Here is a 19,713-nt window from a genome sequence, read left to right as displayed (position 1 = left end):
GTTCTCACCAGCCCCCGTGCACAAAGCGAGGTCCATACATAAATGATTTGTCAAGGTCAGTGTGGAATAATCTCAACCCCATTGAACACCTTTGGGGAATTGGAATGCCGACTGCAAGCCGGCCTAATCGCCCAACATCACTGCCCAACCTCACTAAAGCTCATGTGGCTGAATGGAAGTCCCTGCAACAATGTTCCAACATCTAGTGGAAAGACTTCCTAGCAGCATAGGGGCAACCAACTTCATGTGATTTTGGAATGAGATGTTCAACGAGGAGGTGTCCACGTACTTTTGGCCATGTAGTGTATTTTCGCGCACGTCCCTCCATTAAACAGGCTCACTGAATTCTCGGAATTGTTCAATTCACGAATTGTAAAAATGTCCACAATCATCTGTTGAAATAGACCTCCTATTCTGATTGGCATATTATGGCGGGAAACACTCAGGTCCTCTCGATCGTTGTTTGGCAAAACTGTCATTCTCCAACCCCAACCCAGGGAGTCCTCAACACAACTGACAATTAAGCGTTGAAAAACATGGCCCTCGCTACACGACACCTACTTTTTTTTCCCAGACACTTCTTAATTAGCAGTTGGTGGAGGTCAGGTGTACCTCTCTTCTCTCCCTGCGTTTTGTTTGGCTGACATTTAGAGGCTGCGGCTGGCCCCCCTACCCCCTTGCCCCCCACCCCGAGAAGGGAGTCAACCGCTAGAATTAATTGGCTCCGAACTCCAGCTGGTCACTATAAAAAGGTTAGCAGCACGGTGGGTGCCCCTGATACCCCGAATTATGCTTAAAATACCAAGTAATATGCAGCCATTTAATCCCGACAAGATGAGCTGAAACTCTATGGGCACTACGTCTGAAATGGCACCCTATTTTGACCAGCACAAAATGTGTTCACTACAACAGGCTCTGGTCGAAAGTAGTGCGTTATATAGGGAACAGGGTGCCATTGGTGGACACCCGCTTTCTCTTAATGAGGCTGTCATATCAGAGATGTGTTGGAGGCACAGCGGTCACTCTGACCCTGTCCAGCTACTCAGGGCTCTGATAAGATGAGTGAGGGACCTGCTATCGCCCTGCGGGGGAGACCAGAGACAGAGATCTCACCTCTGTACTGTAAGAACCGCTGGCTTGATAAAGCCTTCTTCAGTGAGAGCTCTTTGCCGCAGGCAGTCCTTGTTATCTTGCAGCGTGACATGGGATGTCTGAAAGACTCTGAAGAAAGGGGTGCATCTCAATACCCTTTCATTGAATAAATAACAGGTCTCCAATTGGTTGGTTAGTATTAATGCTTACACCTGCCCAATAGATATGCTTCATTGAAGTCCTGAAAGAAATCCAATTGGTTGGATTATTGCTTATTGCTCACCTATCCAATCACTTAGAGCTTCCTTTTCCCCTCTCCTTCTTCCCACCTCTCCCCCCCCCTCCTTCTTCCCACCTCCCCCCCCTCCCCCCCTCTCCTTCTTCCCACCTCTCCCCCCCTCTCCTTCTTCCCACCTCTCCCCCCCTCTCCTTCTTCCCACCTCTCCCCCCTCTCCTTCTTCCCACCTCTCCCCCCTCTCCTTCTTCCCACCCCCTCTCCCCTCTCCTTCTTCCCACCTCTCCCTCCCCTCTCTTTCTTCTCCCCTCTCCCCCTCCTCTCCTCCCTTCCTCCCCTCATGGGGTCTGCAGAATGTTGCATGCGCAGTGGGATGATGCAGGTTTGCGGTTGACCTAACCATTGCTTCTATTGCAGGTCTTATATATGTGACGGTTTATATGTGATGGTTTTTCACATGTCCATTTTAATGTATAAAGCTGACCGAGTAAAAGCAGTTCCTATGCAACTACAATGTTGTTACCACAGTTCATACTATTTAGTGAAATAGGTATATCCGTGCAACCTAAGATATGGTGTTGGTACAAGGTTCTAAGTTGTCCTCTGTCTCTCTCCGTAGCTGGACAGCGCCACCTCCCTCATCCAGGCGGCCAAGAACTTGATGAACGCTGTGGTGCTCACAGTCAAAGCCAGCTACGTGGCGTCCACCAAGTACGCCAAGGTGTACGGTGCCGCCGCCGTCAACTCGCCTGTGGTCAGCTGGCGCATGAAGGCGCCCGAGAAGAAGCCCTTGGTGAAGCGGGAGAAGCCCGAGGAGTGCCAGACCCGCGTTCGACGGGGCTCGCAGAAGAAGCACATCTCGCCCGTCCAGGCCCTCAGCGAGTTCAAGGCCATGGACTCCTTCTAAAGATGTCCGCCGCCACGACGTATGTCACTGGAACCAAGGAAAACAACACCGACAACGAGAAGTTTAAGAAAACTCCCCTTCTTTCTTTGTGTTAATTTGTTTCTTTTGGTGAGACGAGTTATGCTGATAATAACACCGCCTCCTTTCTCCCTTTTGAGCGAAGGGTCGATGAAAAAACCTACCCGGAGGACTTTGCTATCCCGCCACCTGTTCTGAACTACAGCTCCCATGAACACTTTGGGGCTTCTCGGCCAATGGGGAGCCAGCGTGCTCCCACCCATATTTATGACTATTATTACTACTGTAGCTTAACCGTGTGAGAGCCAAATGTGTGACACTAAAAACAAGAACTTACTTTAAAATAAAAGGGAGATAAAAAGTTAAAAACAAAACATAGCAGAAGAGGGGCACCTAAATGGCCGTCAATATTATTGCTATATCATTACTATTGTGGTACTGACCGGCTGCTCGTACACACATTAACTGTCTGAATGGAAACGATGAATGGCGCAGTAGTGAAATCACTGTAACAAGAGGATTGATCCATCACGGCTGATACACTTTGGGCGGCATTTTCGTGGTGCAAATTAGAGCGCAGGTTTGTGCAAAAAATTACTGTAAACCTCGAAATAATCAGGCAGGGAGATGTAATTATTTCTTCGACAATGTGCATTATAAGGAGACCATTGAACTAGAGTTTAGTTTACTGAGTAATGCATGTGCAGACCTGAGGAAACGTTTCAACTTAAAGCACACTGCCTGACTATGAAGAGGTTTATAGTATTACCCCCACAGATCTGTGCTTTTGTCAATATTCCCCTACTAACTTAATCTTGTATGTTGTCCCCGGTTTGAACGTTACCTTACCTGTAGAGCTAGGAATAACTTATATTTAAGGTAACTGAAAGTGTTTGGCATCCAAGTCATTTGTTTCCTTGTTCCTTCCCGACCCATAACGGCGTTCCTGAACGATGCACACACTTTATGGTCCTATGGTATTGCCTTTAAAAAAAAAATCAATTTCTCATGATGATATCACTAACTATATCGCAGCCTGATTGGATTATTGTGTAGAGTCTAATAGTAGACACGGAGAGGTATGACTAGTTGTGGTTTGCTCATAAGGCTGCGTTTAGACAGGCAGCCCGATTCTGATATATTTTTTTACTGATTTGTCTTGTAATCAGTTCAGCTATCAAAAAGATCTGATGTGAAAGATCTGATGTGAAAGATCTGATGTGATTAGTCAAAAGTGAAATTAGTGGAAAGATTATCAGAATTGGGGTGCCTGACTAAATGAAGCCCTAGAGTCCTACATACATACATACATACATACATACAGGTAATTGCCAAAATAATGGAAATGTGAGTAAATTAAGGATATAACGTATATTAAAAGCAGATGCTTCCACACAGGTGTAGTTCTTGAGTTAATTAAGCAATTAACATCCCAGCATGCTTAGGCTCATTTATAAAAATGCTGGGCAGGCTATTATTTGGGCTACCTACCATGGCCCCCATAGAATGACAATACTATCCACACAGCATGAATGGCCATTTGATGAGCGTGAAAACGATGTAAACCATATGCCACGGCCGTCTGTCACCAGATCTCCACCCAATTGAACACTTATGGGAGATTCTGGAGTGGAGACAGCGTTTTCCAACACCATCAACAAAACAGAAAATGATGGATTTGGGTTGCATCCCTCCAATATAGTTCCAGACACAGAATCTATGATTAGGCACACTGAAACTGCTCTGGCTCGTGTTGGCCCACTGCCCTATTAACAAACTTTATGTTGGCATTTCCTTTCTACTGGCAGTTACCTGTACATACATACAAACAAGTACCTTTATATTCACTGTTCTCTAATAAACCCCTCAACTTGACTGACCACCCTCCACGCCTGTTTCTTCATCACTCACAAGCGGCTATATTTTTTATATAGGACAACAGATATTATAATTATAAGGTGGGTATTCAATTCAATTTCAGATCTTGGCTTTCCAGAATGCGATTGATTTGCACACTAGTGGAAACCTATTATCTGCAATTGCATGAATACCAGTCTAATTCTGCACAATTTTTACCCACTGTAGAATGTAACACGTTTCCTGGTTCCTTAGAGGGGCTAATACAAATGTATCTACAGTGGGGCAAAAAAGTATTTAGTCAGCCGCCAATTGTGCAAGTTCTCCCACTTAAAAAGAGGAGAGAGGCGTGTAATTTTCATCATAAGTACACTTCAACTATGACAGACAAAATGAGAAGAAAAAAAATCCAGAAAATCATATTGTAGGATTTTTTATGAATTTATTTGCAAATTATGGTGGAAAATAAGTATTTGGTCACCTACAAACAAGCAAGATTTCTGGCTCTCACAGACCTGTAACTCGTTACCTGTATTAATGGCACCTGTTTGAACTTGTTATCAGTATAAGAGACACCTGTCCACAACCTCAAACAGTCACACTCCAAACTGCACTATGGCCAAGACCAAAGAGCTGTCAAAGGACACCAGAAACAAAATTGTAGACCTGCACCAGGCTGGGAAGACTGAATTTGCAATTGGTAAGCAGCTTGGTTTGAAGAAATCAACTGTGGGAGCAATTATTAGGAAATGGAAGACATACAAGATCACTGATAATCTCCCTCGATCTGGAGCTCCACGCAAGATCTCACCCCGTGGGATCAAAATGATCACAAGAACAGTGAGCAAAAATCCCAGAACCACACGGGGGTCCTAGTGAATGACCTGCAGAGAGCTGGGACCAAAGTAACAAAGCCTACCATCAGTAACACACTACGCCACCAGAGACTCAAATCCTGCAGTGCCAGATGTGTCCCCCTGCTTAAGCCAGTACATGTCCAGGCCCGTCTGAAGTTTGCTAGACAGCATTTGGATGATCCAGAAGAAGATTGGGAGAATGTCATATGGTCAGATGAAACCAAAATAGAACTTTTTGGTAAAAACTCAACTCGTCGTGTTTGGAGAATGCTGAGTTGCATCCAAAGATCACCATACCTACTGTGAAGCATGGGGGTGGAAACATCATGCTTTGGGGCTGTTTTTCTGCAAAGGGACCAGGATGACTGATCCGTGTAAAGGAAAGAATGAATGGGGCCATGCATAGTGAGATTTTGAGTGAAAACCTCCTTCCACCAGCAAGGGCATTGATGATGAAACGTGGCTGGGTCTTTCAGCATGACAATGATCCCAAACACACCGCCCGGGCAACTAAGGAGTGGCTTCGTAGGAAGCATTTCAAGGTCCTGGAGTGGCCTAGCCAGTCTCCAGATCTCAACCCCATAGAAAATCTTTGGAGGGAGTTGAAAGTCCGTGTTGCCCAGCAACAGCCCCAAAACATCACTGCTCTAGAGGAGATCTGCATGGAGGAATGGGCCAAAATACCAGCAACAGTGTGTGAAAACCTTGAAGATTTACCGAAAACGTTTGACGTCTGTCATTGCCAACAAAGGGTATATAACAAAGTAATGACCAAATACTTATTTTCCACCATCATTTGCAAATAAATTAATTAAAAATCCTACAATGTGATTTTCTGGATTTTGTCTGTCATAGTTGAAGTGTACCTATGATGAAAATGACAGGCCTCTCTCATCTTTTTAAGTGGGAGAACTTGTACAATTGGCGGCTGACTAAATACTTTTTTGCCCCACTCCATGCCAGGCAGTACACTATTTACCTTTGTAAGAGTTCAGATATTCATATTGCCTATTCAACTTTGTACTTGAAACTGAAAGAGGAGCAGAAATCACAAATACCGACACTCACCATATCATTTCCCAGGATGGCCATGTCACAATTCTCCAGCCTTTTCTCAAAGAGTGCACATCGTGGATTTAACATGATAGGAAGTGTGCAAGTGCACATTTTGGGAGCTGGGTGGAAAATTAATTTGGACGTAGCCTTAAGAACAAATAAACAGGCTGTGGCCCGATCCTCTACCTTTCTCCCAATGTGTGTTCTGGCTCATCACAGACCTGAAAGGAACAGACTAGTGTAATACTCCCTGTATAGTACCATGGGAGAATTTCAGTTGCATTTCCTTGATTCCATGTGTCCTCTTTCCTCACCTGCTCATGAAAACCCATTGGGTGAGAAGGTCAGAGGGGCAGGACTTCTGACCCCGTCCAATGGGTTTTGAGAAGGAGGCGAGAAGTTCAGAAAATCCAAATGAGATTCTCCCCAATGTTCACAATGTGTAAGCCCTGTGTCAGAAACATACAGACAGTGTACTGCAGACCGACATGGATTTGAAAAGAACAGAGTGGTTGAGGGAATATGGTGGAATACTCTGTATAATACCAATAACACATAAGCTTCATGTAACTCACTGCAACAAGCAAACAGACAGGGTAGTGCCGAATAAATCAAATCAAATTTATTTGTCACATACACATGGTTAGCAGATGTTAATGCGAGTGTAGCGAAATGCTTGTGCTTCTAGTTCCGACAATGCAGTAATAACCAACGAGTAATCTAACCTAACAATTCCAAAACTACTACCTTAGTTTGTGTGTACACAAGTTTGTGTCTACACAAGTGTAAAGGGATAAAGAATATGTACATAAAGACCCAGACCCTGAGCTCTGCTGTGTGAAGGTATCAGAGTCCATATCGAACAGATGAGCTCTCGTCAATTGCCATTAGAGAGGGAGAGGGAGCAGTGAAGAGACAGTAGGAGAGGGAGGGAGATAGAGAGGGAGAGGGAGCAGTGAAGGGACAGTAGGAGAGGGAGGGAGAGAGGGAAGGAGAGAGGGAGAGGGAGGGAGAGAGGGAAGGAGAGAGGGAGAGGGAGGGAGAGAGGGAAGGAGAGAGGGAGAGGGAAGGAGAGAGTGAGAGGGAGCAGTGAAGGGACAGTAGGAGAGGGAGGGAGTGAGGGAAGGAGAGAGGGAGAGGGAGCAGTGAAGAGACAGTAGGAGAGGGAAGGGGAGAGGGAAGGAGAGAGGGAAAGGGAGCAGTGAAGAGACAGTAGGAGAGGGAGGGAGAGAGGGAAGGAGAGAGGCAAGGAGAGAGGGAAGGAGAGAGGGAGAGGGAGCAGTGAAGAGACAGTAGGAGAGGGAGGGAGAGAGGGAAGGAGAGAGGGAAGGAGAGAGGGAGAGGGAGAGGGAGCAGTGAAGAGACAGTAGGAGAGGGAGGGAGAGAGGGAAGGAGAGAGGGAGCAGTGAAGGGACAGTAGGAGAGGGAGGGAGAGAGGCAAGGAGAGAGGGAAGGAGAGAGGGAGAGGGAGCAGTGAAGAGACAGTAGGAGAGGGAGGGAGAGAGGGAAGGAGAGAGGGAGCAGTGAAGGGACAGTAGGAGAGGGAGGGAGAGAGGCAAGGAGAGAGGGAGAGGGAGCAGTGAAGAGACAGTAGGAGAGGGAGGGAGAGAGGGAAGGAGAGAGGGAAGGAGAGAGGGAGAGGGAGCAGTGAAGAGACAGTAGGAGAGGGAAGGAGAGAGGCAAGGAGAGAGGGAAGGAGAGAGGGAGAGGGAGCAGTGAAGAGACAGTAGGAGAGGGAAGGAGAGAGGCAAGGAGAGAGGGAGAGGGAGCAGTGAAGAGACAGTAGGAGAGGGAGGGAGAGAGGGAAGGAGAGAGGGAAGGAGAGAGGGAGAGGGAGCAGTGAAGAGACAGTAAGAGAGGGAAGGAGAGAGGGAGAGTGAAGAGACAGTAGGAGGGAAGGAGAGAGGGAGAGGGAGCAGTGAAGAGACAGTAGGAGAGGGAAGGAGAGAGGGAGAGTGAAGAGACAGTAGGAGGGAAGGAGAGAGGGAGAGGGAGCAGTGAAGGGACAGTATGAGAGGGAGGGAGAGAGGGAAGGAGAGAGGGAGAGGGAGCAGTGAAGAGACAGTAGGAGAGGGAAGGAGAGAGGGAAGGAGAGAGGGAGAGGGAGCAGTGAAGGGACAGTAGGAGAGGGAGGGAGAGAGGGAAGGAGAGAGGGAAAGGGAGCAGTGAAGGGACAGTAGGAGAGGGAGGGAGAGAGGGAAGGAGAGAGGCAAGGAGAGAGGGAAGGAGAGAGGGAGAGGGAGCAGTGAAGAGACAGTAGGAGAGGGAGGGAGAGAGGGAAGGAGAGAGGGAAGGAGAGAGGGAGAGGGAGCAGTGAAGAGACAGTAGGAGAGGGAGGGAGAGAGGGAAGGAGAGAGGGAGCAGTGAAGGGACAGTAGGAGAGGGAGGGAGAGAGGCAAGGAGAGAGGGAAGGAGAGAGGGAGAGGGAGCAGTGAAGAGACAGTAGGAGAGGGAGGGAGAGAGGGAAGGAGAGAGGGAGCAGTGAAGGGACAGTAGGAGAGGGAGGGAGAGAGGCAAGGAGAGAGGGAGAGGGAGCAGTGAAGAGACAGTAGGAGAGGGAGGGAGAGAGGGAAGGAGAGAGGGAAGGAGAGAGGGAGAGGGAGCAGTGAAGAGACAGTAGGAGAGGGAAGGAGAGAGGCAAGGAGAGAGGGAAGGAGAGAGGGAGAGGGAGCAGTGAAGAGACAGTAGGAGAGGGAAGGAGAGGGGCAAGGAGAGAGGGAGAGGGAGCAGTGAAGAGACAGTAGGAGAGGGAGGGAGAGAGGGAAGGAGAGAGGGAAGGAGAGAGGGAGAGGGAGCAGTGAAGAGACAGTAGGAGAGGGAAGGAGAGAGATGGAAGGAGAGAGGGAAGGAGAGAGGGAGAGGGAGCAGTGAAGAGACAGTAGGAGAGGGAAGGAGAGAGGGAGAGGGAGAGTGAAGAGACAGTAGGAGGGAAGGAGAGAGGGAAGGAGAGAGGGAGAGGGAGCAGTGAAGGGACAGTAGGAGAGGGAGGGAGAGAGGGAAGGAGAGAGGGAGAGGGAGCAGTGAAGAGACAGTAGGAGAGGGAAAGAGAGAGGGAAGGAGAGAGGGAGAGGTAGCAGTGAAGGGACAGTAGGAGAGGGAGGGTGAGAGGGAAGGAGAGAGGGAGAGGGAGCAGTGAAGGGACAGTAGGAGAGGGAGGGAGAGATGGAAGGAGAGAGGGAAGGAGAGAGGGAGAGGGAGGGAGAGAGGGAAGGAGAGAGGGTGGGAGAGAGGGAAGGAGAGAGGGAGCAGTGAAGAGACAGTAGGAGAGGGAGGGAGAGAGGGAAGGAGAGAGGGTAGGAGAGAGGGAAGGAGAGAGGGAAGGAGAGAGGGAGAGAGGGTAGGAGAGAGGGAAGGAGAGAGAGAGGGAGGGAGAGAGGGAAGGAGAGAGGGATGGAGAGAGGGAAGGAGAGAGGGAAGGAGAGAGGGAGCAGTGAAGGGACAGTACGAGAGGGAGGGAGAGAGGTAGGGAGAGAGGGACTGTTCTTTAGTAAACAAACTCCCACTAGTCAGCAGCTCAACATTCAGAAGGGGAAGACACCTTCAGCACTGCTGTATGGCCCTGGAAACCAGCGCAAGGTTTGGATACAAGAGCTGAGCATGCTAAAGCATGGTCCAACATAATGCTGCGACATATGCCACCAGACCGGGGTTTCAAATACTTGAAGAATCATTTGAAATACATTCTCTGTGCCTGTTTGAGCTTGTCCATCTTATGTTAACCAATGGAAAAGTCCCAACACTGCAAATCCCACCCAAACAGACTCTAGAAAAAGCTCAAAGTATTTCAAAGATTCTTCAAGTAGTTCACACTCTCATCACCGTACTGAGCCGCGCTGTCCTGCGCCAGCTGTCCTTACGCACAGCGGAGTAGTGCAGTTTTAAAGCGAATTTCCTGTAATTCTATCTATTTTCCTTTGTGTCCATGTACTCTCTGGGGAGTGGGGGCCCACACTACATCCATCCACCATAGTTGCTGGAACCGTGCCAGAAAGCATGTGAAAATAAACGATCCAACACAGTACAGTTCGTTCAGGTCTGCACGGCAGTCCACCTATTGCAACAGAGAACCTTGAGAGTTCTATAGACATCATAACAGTTCTCTCTGCAATGTATTTACGACTTGAACGTGGCTCAGGGCCATGCCAAGGGAAATCAAGGCCTTAAAGGCAATAAAGCGAAATGTACTGAACGTAACAGAAAGGCTAACTTCCAAACGGCCACCTATTCCCTATAAAGGGTGCTACCTTTGACCAGAGCCCTACGGAAATCACTTGGAACACAGGCAGATTAATACCCTGAATTGCATACTGTATACGTAAGATAGAAGGTTATAGCTTTTCTATTCAGCATTGATATCCATTGTTCTTCACATTCAGAATGAGCCGTTTAGATATGCGTTATGTTCTTGATGTCGTAGTTGCTTTACGTGCACGAACGCACGCGCACACACCTTGTCCGTCTGATACAAGGGTTTGATGAAGACCCTCCATCCTTTCATCGCTGCTCAGAATCCCTCTCTGTTGGATAGGAAACACACGTTTAACAATGATCAATGCCATCCGCTGAACAAACTCGAACGGTGGGGGCACTTTCCAATATTAACGCATTGACAGGCTTAATCGCCCCCCACTCCACACCATTACACATTAGAAACAGGGTTAAAAAAGGATGTTTTTTACCCAATAAAGCCCACGGCAGAGAAATAGACCATTACTTTACATTAAATTGGCACAGTCGGATATCATTACTTTACATTAGATGGGCACAGCCAGGTATGGTGTCGGCAATGGATGCTGTTACCAATGAATAACTGTTATCAATGGATCATAGATGGCAGATTTCAAGTCAATGGCAGCTGCTACCAATAGACTAACCGCTCTCCCACCCTGCATTTAAAGCAAGGCCAGTGTGAGGTGTCGTGCAGTACAGTGTGGACCGTTTTCTAAGTCATTCCTTTAAAGGGGCAATCCGAGATTCAAAAAAATAAAATAAAAGTGGCCACCATGACACTTTTTGGGAGGTAAACAGCAAGGAAGGGGCAGGATAAATGTAACCACTCTAAAACTCACAGAAAGAGCTATAGATGCAAGGACCATCATTTTGAAGCTACGGTGCACAATGTATCACAGGGTTCATTATAAAATGTCTACATCATCATTCATTTAAAAGTGCAGCCATGGATGTACCAATCCCAGATTGTCCCTTAATATACGAGGAGTGAGTCCCTTGAAAAACAAAAGCTCTCGACAGACGTCCCCAGCAGTCTTAAAGTAGTATTAAAAAGCCTGCAGTGTTGCTCGGATCTAATTAAACAAATATGGCCTCCCCAGCTTCCAACACAAAAGGAGGAAGAGAAGGAGACTTCAAATGAATTATTGTCCCCAGTGGCTATGTCTATACAGCTAACAGACACTATATTATGAGACTTCATGATGGTTTGTGGCCACTAGTCCCTTTGGTGAGACCGAGGGGTTTCCTAGCCCAAACTTACGTCAATAGTGTACATCTCAATGATGTAAAGTGGAGACAACGAAAGGAAACCACTTGAGACTATTGAGATGCCCCTTTACCCAGGTCAGTTGGCTCTAAACATACCTTGGTTCAATAGTATTTGATTTTTTTTTATATAGACTTTTGATTTAATCCATGTCCTAGTCCATAAAGAGCAAACTCCACCCAACTGGCACTCCAGGCAGGCAAAATCAAACTTTTAAAAGTATTTGCAAGAAAATAGATACTCTTCGAACCGAGGTCTGACTGCAGAAATGCCACACTGCCTAACCCCGGCCCTTATCCGGAAGATGGCGGTAAACAAACAGATTTGAATGATACATTACACCAGATGGCAACTTAATGAGACAAAGCTGTCACCGTTTAAACGACTCAGAGCGAGAGAAAGAGAGGGAGGAGAGGAAGGAGGGACAGAGGGATTGGAGGGGGAGGATCATAAAATGCCATTAAAAATTTGAACACGGTCATAATAAAGTTGGAGACGGTCCCCAAAAAGACTGGACTGAAGAGAAACGCCCCTGATTTATTCATGTCTGTATTGAAATGGAGAGAAAGAGAAGGAAGACAGAGAGACGAAGGGAGAAAGCGAGAGAATGAGAGAAAGAGGGGGAAGGAGGGGAAGAGAGCGAGAGAGTCAGAACCTGAGCCAATGAGGAGCAGGTCCTATCCCACACCTGGGAAATGGAGGACTCTGTCTGATCAAGCCCTTAACTTCACACTATTAAGTAAACACAATTAAGTTTTCAGGGAGAGTGAACGATGTTACTGGGTCTTAGCCGCCAAAGTCCATATCTTTGTCTCAAATGGCACCCAATGCACTACTGTACATTTGAATAGGGCTTTGGTCAAAAGTAGAGCATAACATAGGTACATGGTGTGCATCCCAAATGTCACACTATTCCCTGTCAGACCATCCATGAGGGATGTTTTCTTTGAGGTTAAAATATGGTTGAGCATTGGTGCTTTTTATGAAGTCTCCTCCTGTAGCCACTTGCAGTTTATTGTACTACACAATAAGCCACGAGCAGAATTTAACCAGAAAGGCTACTGTGCATAAATTACAAATATTTTGGGGTGAAACATAATGAGTATTGTGCACACACACAAAATACCAGTTTGTCCATCCTGGAGCCATCCTCTGCGGTCTTCTTGGTGGGGTCGATGACATCAGAGATTTTCAGGGGCTCTTTGCCTCTGGCGGGGAACACAGGGAAAGGGGGATAAGTCTTAGTAGTCTTGCAAAAACTGGAAAAATATAGTGCCCCCAAAAAAACTCCCAAAACATGGGCCGCCACAACTACACTTGAATTGACTGAGAGTCATTTTCAAAACATTTTCACATCAAACATAATGAGCATGATATTGATGAAATGATTGTAGGGAGGGCCTCCCGAGTAGCGCAGCAGTCTAAGGCACTGCACCGCAGTGCTAGAGGCATAACTGCAGACCGAGTTTGATCTTGGACTGTGTCACAACCGGCCGTGATTGGGGGTCCCGTAGGGCGGAGCACAATTGGCCCAGCATTGTTCGGGTAAGGGGAGGGTTTGGCCATGGGGGCTCATTGCGCTCTAGGGCCGGGTGCCTGCAGGATGACCTCGGTCACCAGTTGAACAGTGTTTCCTCCGACACATTGGTGCGGCTGGTTTCCGTGTTAGGCGGGCGGGTGTTAAGAAGCGCGGTTTGGCGTGTCATGTTTCAGAGGACGCATGACTTGACCTTCACCTCCCGAGCCCATTGGGGAGTTGCAGCGATGAGACAAGATCGAAATTGGGGAGAAAAAGCAATGACTACCTGCTCTCTGTCATCTATCCAGACACAAAACTATGTGTGGGCGATGATTGCTACAGAGATTTTAGATTTGATCTGGATCTCTTTTACTCCTCATTTGGATTTATCTTCCAAGAGTCCTTAAACATTCATATACAATGTATTTTATTATATAATATGAACACATTTAAAAAAAAAAAATAGAATACGAACACATTTTCAAATATAACACATTGTTACAAACAGACAAAATACACTAACATACTGACCAGATAAATACTCACTCTAAAAAGATATATTGATTCTTCATCGACCATAGTCCAGCACAACTTTCCTATGTATTATATTTAAATGGTTTTAAAGTATTGTTTAAATGTACATACTGAAAGAGAGTTTACATGTCATTTTCAATAAACACTCGAAACGTGGGCCTCAACTACGTACCGTGCTTTCGGGAAAAGACTCAGTTTTCGCTTTGTCATTATGGGATTTTGTGTGTAGATTGATGAGGGGGGGGGGAAACTATTTAATCCTCAATGTGGAAATAGTCAAGGGGTCTGAATACTTTCCGAATGCACTGTATTTTATCGTCAATTCATGGTGCTCCGTCATAAAAAGATTATTACACAATACCAGGGACATGCAGTCAGGCAGGGGAAGCAGCGCTTACCCAGTGATAATAAAAATAACAAGAAGCTGTCATGAAATACAAATGAAATTAAAAAATGAAATTACATTAAAAAAAATCGCCATTCATTTTTGTTATGTAATGTTTTATATCGTTATGGTGGTTTTTATGGTCAAGATGTCAAAAAAATCAGAGTCAAAAGGTCAGGTGTTAGAATATTCATGCCTTTCTTTCCTTTGGAATCCAATTCAAATCCTTTCCTGACTCCAGTCTGTTAAAAAAACAGTTGAGTGATAGGATAAAATGTTGATTTCCGCCTAAATAGACATACCCGAATGTAATTATTTTTCATGAGATGGTCATAAACAATAACTGGTAATGCTTCATAGTTTTAGAAAGGTCTTGAACTCACCTTTATGGTGAAAATAGTTATAAATTGCTGAGGTCACTTTTGCACTTTTGAGGACACAAGCTCGAGTAAAAATATAGTTTTAAATATAGTAACAATCATAAATGACAATCATAAATGACTTACTATAAGATTTCAAATTTCTTCTAACTGTAAAATAAATATGATCATACTTGGTGACAGTACAATATTGGCACTATTGCATACAACTGTCGACAGAGAATTTTCTCCTAAACGGGGCACAGAGACGCCATTCAAATGTGTCCAGACTCATTACAACTTCAGCTTTAAGCACAAAGTGGTCTTCTTTCAATTCTATGAAATTATTTCGTTTTTTTCTTATTCATGTTGAGACCTTTAAATCCTGCTGAGAATATCCCAGCGAGATGACCACAATGTCTGCACTCGCTGGGCTCCCAAGCTGGGCTCGCTCTCTCAGAGGACGAGATAATCGATTATTTGTCTGGATCAGAGAGAAAATGTGACACGGTCACTCCCTGTGCAAATGTGGGGTCTGAAACTTGACACTTCACGTCAGCTCTGCTTAGAGTGGAAACTGAGAACAGACAGTTGTTCACAGAGCACTTTGTACACCAAAATGTCAGTCGGAACTGCTCCAGAACTACTCAAAGTCCCCCTAAACAGGGGACTTAACATCTATTAAGGAACAGGGTAAGCATCACTGCTTTGCCTTGCTTGTAGCTTAAGCTGATTTCATATTTTGCGCATGCGTATTGCCTACACGTTGTTTGGGTAATTCCTGGGGTAAGGGTGCACATTTTGGTGGCTCTACATAATTTGGTTCTCGTGTCTCCCTCTCCTAGCTGTCGGGCAGGTTAACAGTGAGTACTTGAGTGTCCACTTGTCTGAAACGTCATTACCAATTCATCATTTTTACTCAGACTTTTACACATCTTGAACATTTACTTTTGCTTTGTTGATGCAGTGGGAACGGGGCTTCTCCCGCCTTGGCCTCTACACGGATGAGGCTAACGGTACTACGCCCATTGTGCATTCTGGTTGCCATACTGTGGTGCATGCAGAACAAAATACTGGACATGGGATTCTCTGCTGTGACTCCTACAATGCTGTCACCGAGAGGGAAGGACAGACGAAGTGAAGGTAGTGAAGGTGCATTTTGCTTTGCAATTTGCAGGTTAGGTTCATGTTGAATCATGAGAATAGACACCATCCCTTTGAATGACTTTGATTTATCAGGCTCGAATTTTGTTTTGAACTTTTGAGAAATTGATTGTTGATATGGTATTTTCGCTAGAACCGTATTTATTAAACATACACCTTGCTAATATTGAGTTCCAATTTGGGTTCCATGTAGAACCCTCTGTGGAAAAGGTTCTAAATGGAACTGGGGAAAAAACGGTTCTACTTGGAACCAAATGGGTTCTACCTGGAACCAAAAAGGGTTCTTCAAAGGGTTCTCCTATCGGGACAGCTGAAGAACCAATTTAGGTTCTTGATAGCACCTTTTTTATAAGCATGTACCCCGTTACAAGGCACTTAAATCTTTTGTCCTGCCCAGTCACCCTATGAATGGAACACATACACAATGTCTCAATTGACTCAAGGCTTAACAATCCATCTTTTAGGTGTCTCCTCCCCTTCATCTACACTGATTGAAGTGGATTTAACAAGTGCCTTCAACAAGGGATCATAGCTTGACGTGTGGTGGGTTGTTTTACACAGGCTGTGTGTAGCCTGGTCCCAGATCTGTTTGTGATGTCTTGCTAAGTAGTTGTCAAAACAGTACAAACAGATCTGGGACCAGGCTAGGCTGTGCGCTTTTCTCCCCCCATTGTTGTGACAGTAATAGCATGTGCTCTCTGTAGCACACATTGCTCACTAATAGTTTTGTAGACACACCAAAGAAAAGGTTGTTTTTGCCTACAATCATTCACTCAATATCAAGCTTATTATGTTCAATGTGAAATAAGTAAAAACACTTTGTCTTTTGGCAGGAATTGGGTTGTTCATAAAATGTCTTTCATTCAGTTCAAGTGTATCTAATGGATTTGAGATTTGACTTATTTCCCCAATCAACTTCAGCCCAATGATCCCCAACTTCAGCCCAATGATACCTACTTTTCTGGAATTGAGTGAACTAAATGGAACACGTCCACTGAGTGGACACAAGATTAAGAACACCTTCCTAATATTGAGTTGCCCTTAGAACAGCCTCAATGAATTATTTAGCCTCAATTCGTCTGGGCATGGACTCTACAAGGTGTCTGAAGCATTCCACAGGGATGTTGACTCCAATGCTTACCACAGTTGTGTCAAGTTGGCTGGATGTCCTTTGGGTGGTGGGCCATTCTTGATATACAGCCCAGCAGCATTGCAGTTGTTGACACTAACCGGTGCGTCTGGCACCTACTACCAAACCCCGTTCAAAGGCACTTAAATAGTTTGTCTTGCCCATTCACCCTCTGAGAATGGCACACACACACAATCCATGTCTCAATTGTCTCAAGGCTTAAAAATGATTCTTTATTCCTGTCTCTTCTCCTTCATCTACACTGATTGAAGTGGATTTAACAAGTGACATCCATAAGGGATCCTAGATTTCACCTGGATTCACCTGGTCAGTCTACGTGTTAAGCCTGTGTAAGGGAGGCGAAGTCAGGTGCAGGAGAGCAGAGTAGAGTAAACAGAAGCACTTTTATTCCGTAAAACAATAGGCACAAGAAAATGACATAAGTGCCCAAAAACACGGAACATAAACTATAAAAGTATCGCGCGTGAACATACAGCGTTAACAATGAACAATCACACACAAAGACACGATGGGGAACAGAGGACTAAATACATGTAGATTGACTGGGGAATGAAAACCAGGTGTGTATGGAACAAGACAAAACAAATGGATATATGAAAAATGGAGCGGCGATGGCTAGAAAGCCGGTGACGTTGATCACCGAACGCCGCCTGAACACGGGGAGGAGCCGACTTCGGCGGAAGTCGTGAAACTATGTCATGGAAAGAGCAGGTGTTCATAATGTTCGGTGACTTTCCAAAAGTTCCCATTATTTAAAATACTGGTTGAGATGTTCTGTAATTTTGCGGCGCTAATTCTATCACCATCTTAGTTTGACTCTCCATCCATGAGTGTAGGTTGCCTAGCGATGCAAATACAACGTGTGGTTATTGACTCAATCTGGTGCCAGCGTGAGAATACAGACTCTGTCAAGTGAGTGGGGCTGTGTTGTTGTTCTTCCAGCCAGGTAGCTAGATTGATTGGATTTGGGGGCTTCCCCCTGAGAGCACTGTGGTCCTAGGGCAGGGCTCGACTGTGTGTGTGTCTGTGTGTGTGCGCTTACAAAGCACTTTCATTTGTGTGTGTGTGTGTGCTCGTCAGAGTGTGTGTGTGCATATGTGACGCTTGCTTGTGTGTGGGGGACTTTGCTGATCTGTGGGAGCCTGGCAGGGCTCTGGGCTGACCTTGTATAGCTGAGGTGGCTCTGCGTACAGTCATTTATCAATTAGACAGAATTGGGCTCGGGGCAATGTGACAGCAGCCTGCTGTGACGACTCACTGGGCATTAGCTGCTTGGCCTGGCAGGCACCGTTGTTGGGCCAGGATAGTGCAAGTTACATGTGTGTTGGCTCTACTGTATTGCACTGTGTGTGTGTGTGTGTGTGTGTGTGTGTGTGTGTGTGTGTGTGTGTGTGTGTGTGTGTGTGTGTGTGTGTGTGTGTGTGTGTGTGTGTGTGTGTGTGTGTGTGTGTGTGTGTGTGTGTGTTGTGAGGTCTGTGGCTGGGTAAGCACGTTGTTCTATCAAAGCCACATTTTCTCACAAACAAACCTTGATGGAGTCTAAATTTACAGTACAACAGATAGCTTCAACAACCAGAGTGAGATAGACTATTAACTGAAATGTACCCCCCTAAAATCTTTTTTGTTGTTGTTGTAAATACCAATGTAGCCAAGATACACAAGCGATAGCCTCTGATGGCAGCATTTTTCATATCATCCGACAAAATGGCACACTGCTCAACTCAGCTCAGTCATAGACAGATGTAATATAATAGTAATAATTTGCAAAGCAAACTCCATAGCCTTTTACCGTGGATTTACAATACTTGCTATGCACAGCAAACACACACACACACACACACATAATAATATAATTATGTGAAATATTATTACAAAACATTAGGGACACCTGCTCTTTCCATGACATAGACTGAACAGGTGACTCCAGGTGAAAGTACTAAATTGTCATACTTGAGTAAAAGTAAAGATACCTTAATAGAAAATGACTCATGCAAAAGTGAAAGTCACCCTGTAAAATACTACTTGAGTTAAGTCTAAAAGCATTTGGTTGAAAAAAAATACTTAAGTATCAAAAGTAAATGGATTTTCTAAAACGTACTTAGAAGTAGAAGTATAAACCATTTCAAAATCCTTATATTAAGCAAAACAGACGGCACCATTTTCAATGTTTTTTTTATTGACGGATAGCCAGGGGGGACACTCCAACACTCAGACATATTTACAAACCAAGCATTTGTGTTTAGTGAGTCCGTCAGGTCAGAGGTCGTAGGGATGACCATATTCTCTTGATAGGTGTATGAATTGGACCATTTTCCTGTCAGAATGTAAGGGGTACTTTTGGGTGTCAGGGAAAATATATGATGTAAAAAGTACATTATTTTCTTTAGGAATGTAGTGAAATAAAAGTAAAAGTTATCAAAAATATAATTAGTAAAGTAAAGTACAGATACATCCCAAAACTACTTAAATAGTACTTTAAAGTATTTTTACTTAATTACTTTACACCACTGCCACAGTCAGTCTAACCTGGTCACCAAACTGTTTGTGCTGTCTCACCAACTACACTGTCTTTCAAGAGAACACAAACAGATCTGGGACCAGGCCACACACAGTACGAAAATGTATGCACTCCCTACTGTAAGTAAATGACTAAAACGTACATTTCAAATGTCAATTCTTCCTCAAACAACCCTGCACACATATCATTTAAAGTAGTCCGTTACCACTGTATGCACAGACAACTATGACCCCACCATTCCTCTACCAAACAACGTTAGCCCCTGTGTCCAGTGTGTCCATTGGGTCGTTACCGTATCTCGAAGAAAAAAAAAACACATTCACACGCCCCCCCCCCCCTAACCCAAAGATGCTGTTATAATTCCATTCCAATGGCCCTCAAAACAGCTAAAAAAAAGGTGTCGCGGCGAGCACCGAGGAATCTACTAAAGGTGCGGCCATAACCATTAAAACGTTCGACTCGTCATTAATGGGTCTGTACCCGGCGGTAAGTGGCACAATCCATCACCGTTACGACTGGAATATTCTCAATACGCGGCACCCCTATATAGCACTCTTCGGTTTGA

General features: G+C 45.2%; 1 protein-coding gene across 2 annotated transcripts in view; it reads left to right on the top strand.

Moving 5' to 3' along the window:
- ctnna2 (catenin (cadherin-associated protein), alpha 2) overlaps nucleotides 1–4,127 on the top strand; it is a 665,994-nt gene extending 661,867 nt beyond the window's left edge. For both annotated transcript variants that reach the window (XM_036933400.2, XM_036933401.2), the window contains one exon: nucleotides 1,947–4,127. In XM_036933400.2, coding sequence (XP_036789295.1) covers nucleotides 1,947–2,234 — 288 coding nt within the window. In that variant the 3' untranslated portion in view covers nucleotides 2,235–4,127. The remainder of the gene's footprint in view (nucleotides 1–1,946) is intronic.
- The last annotated feature ends 15,586 nt before the right edge of the window (nucleotides 4,128–19,713 follow it).

The sequence above is a fragment of the Oncorhynchus mykiss genome, chromosome 10 (assembly GCF_057628025.1).
Source record: "Oncorhynchus mykiss isolate SJ-2025 chromosome 10, ASM5762802v1, whole genome shotgun sequence".
NCBI classification, from domain to species: Eukaryota; Metazoa; Chordata; class Actinopteri; order Salmoniformes; family Salmonidae; genus Oncorhynchus; species Oncorhynchus mykiss.
Note: the sequence above shows the minus strand (reverse complement) of the source record. Positions and strands in the feature narration are given on the sequence as shown.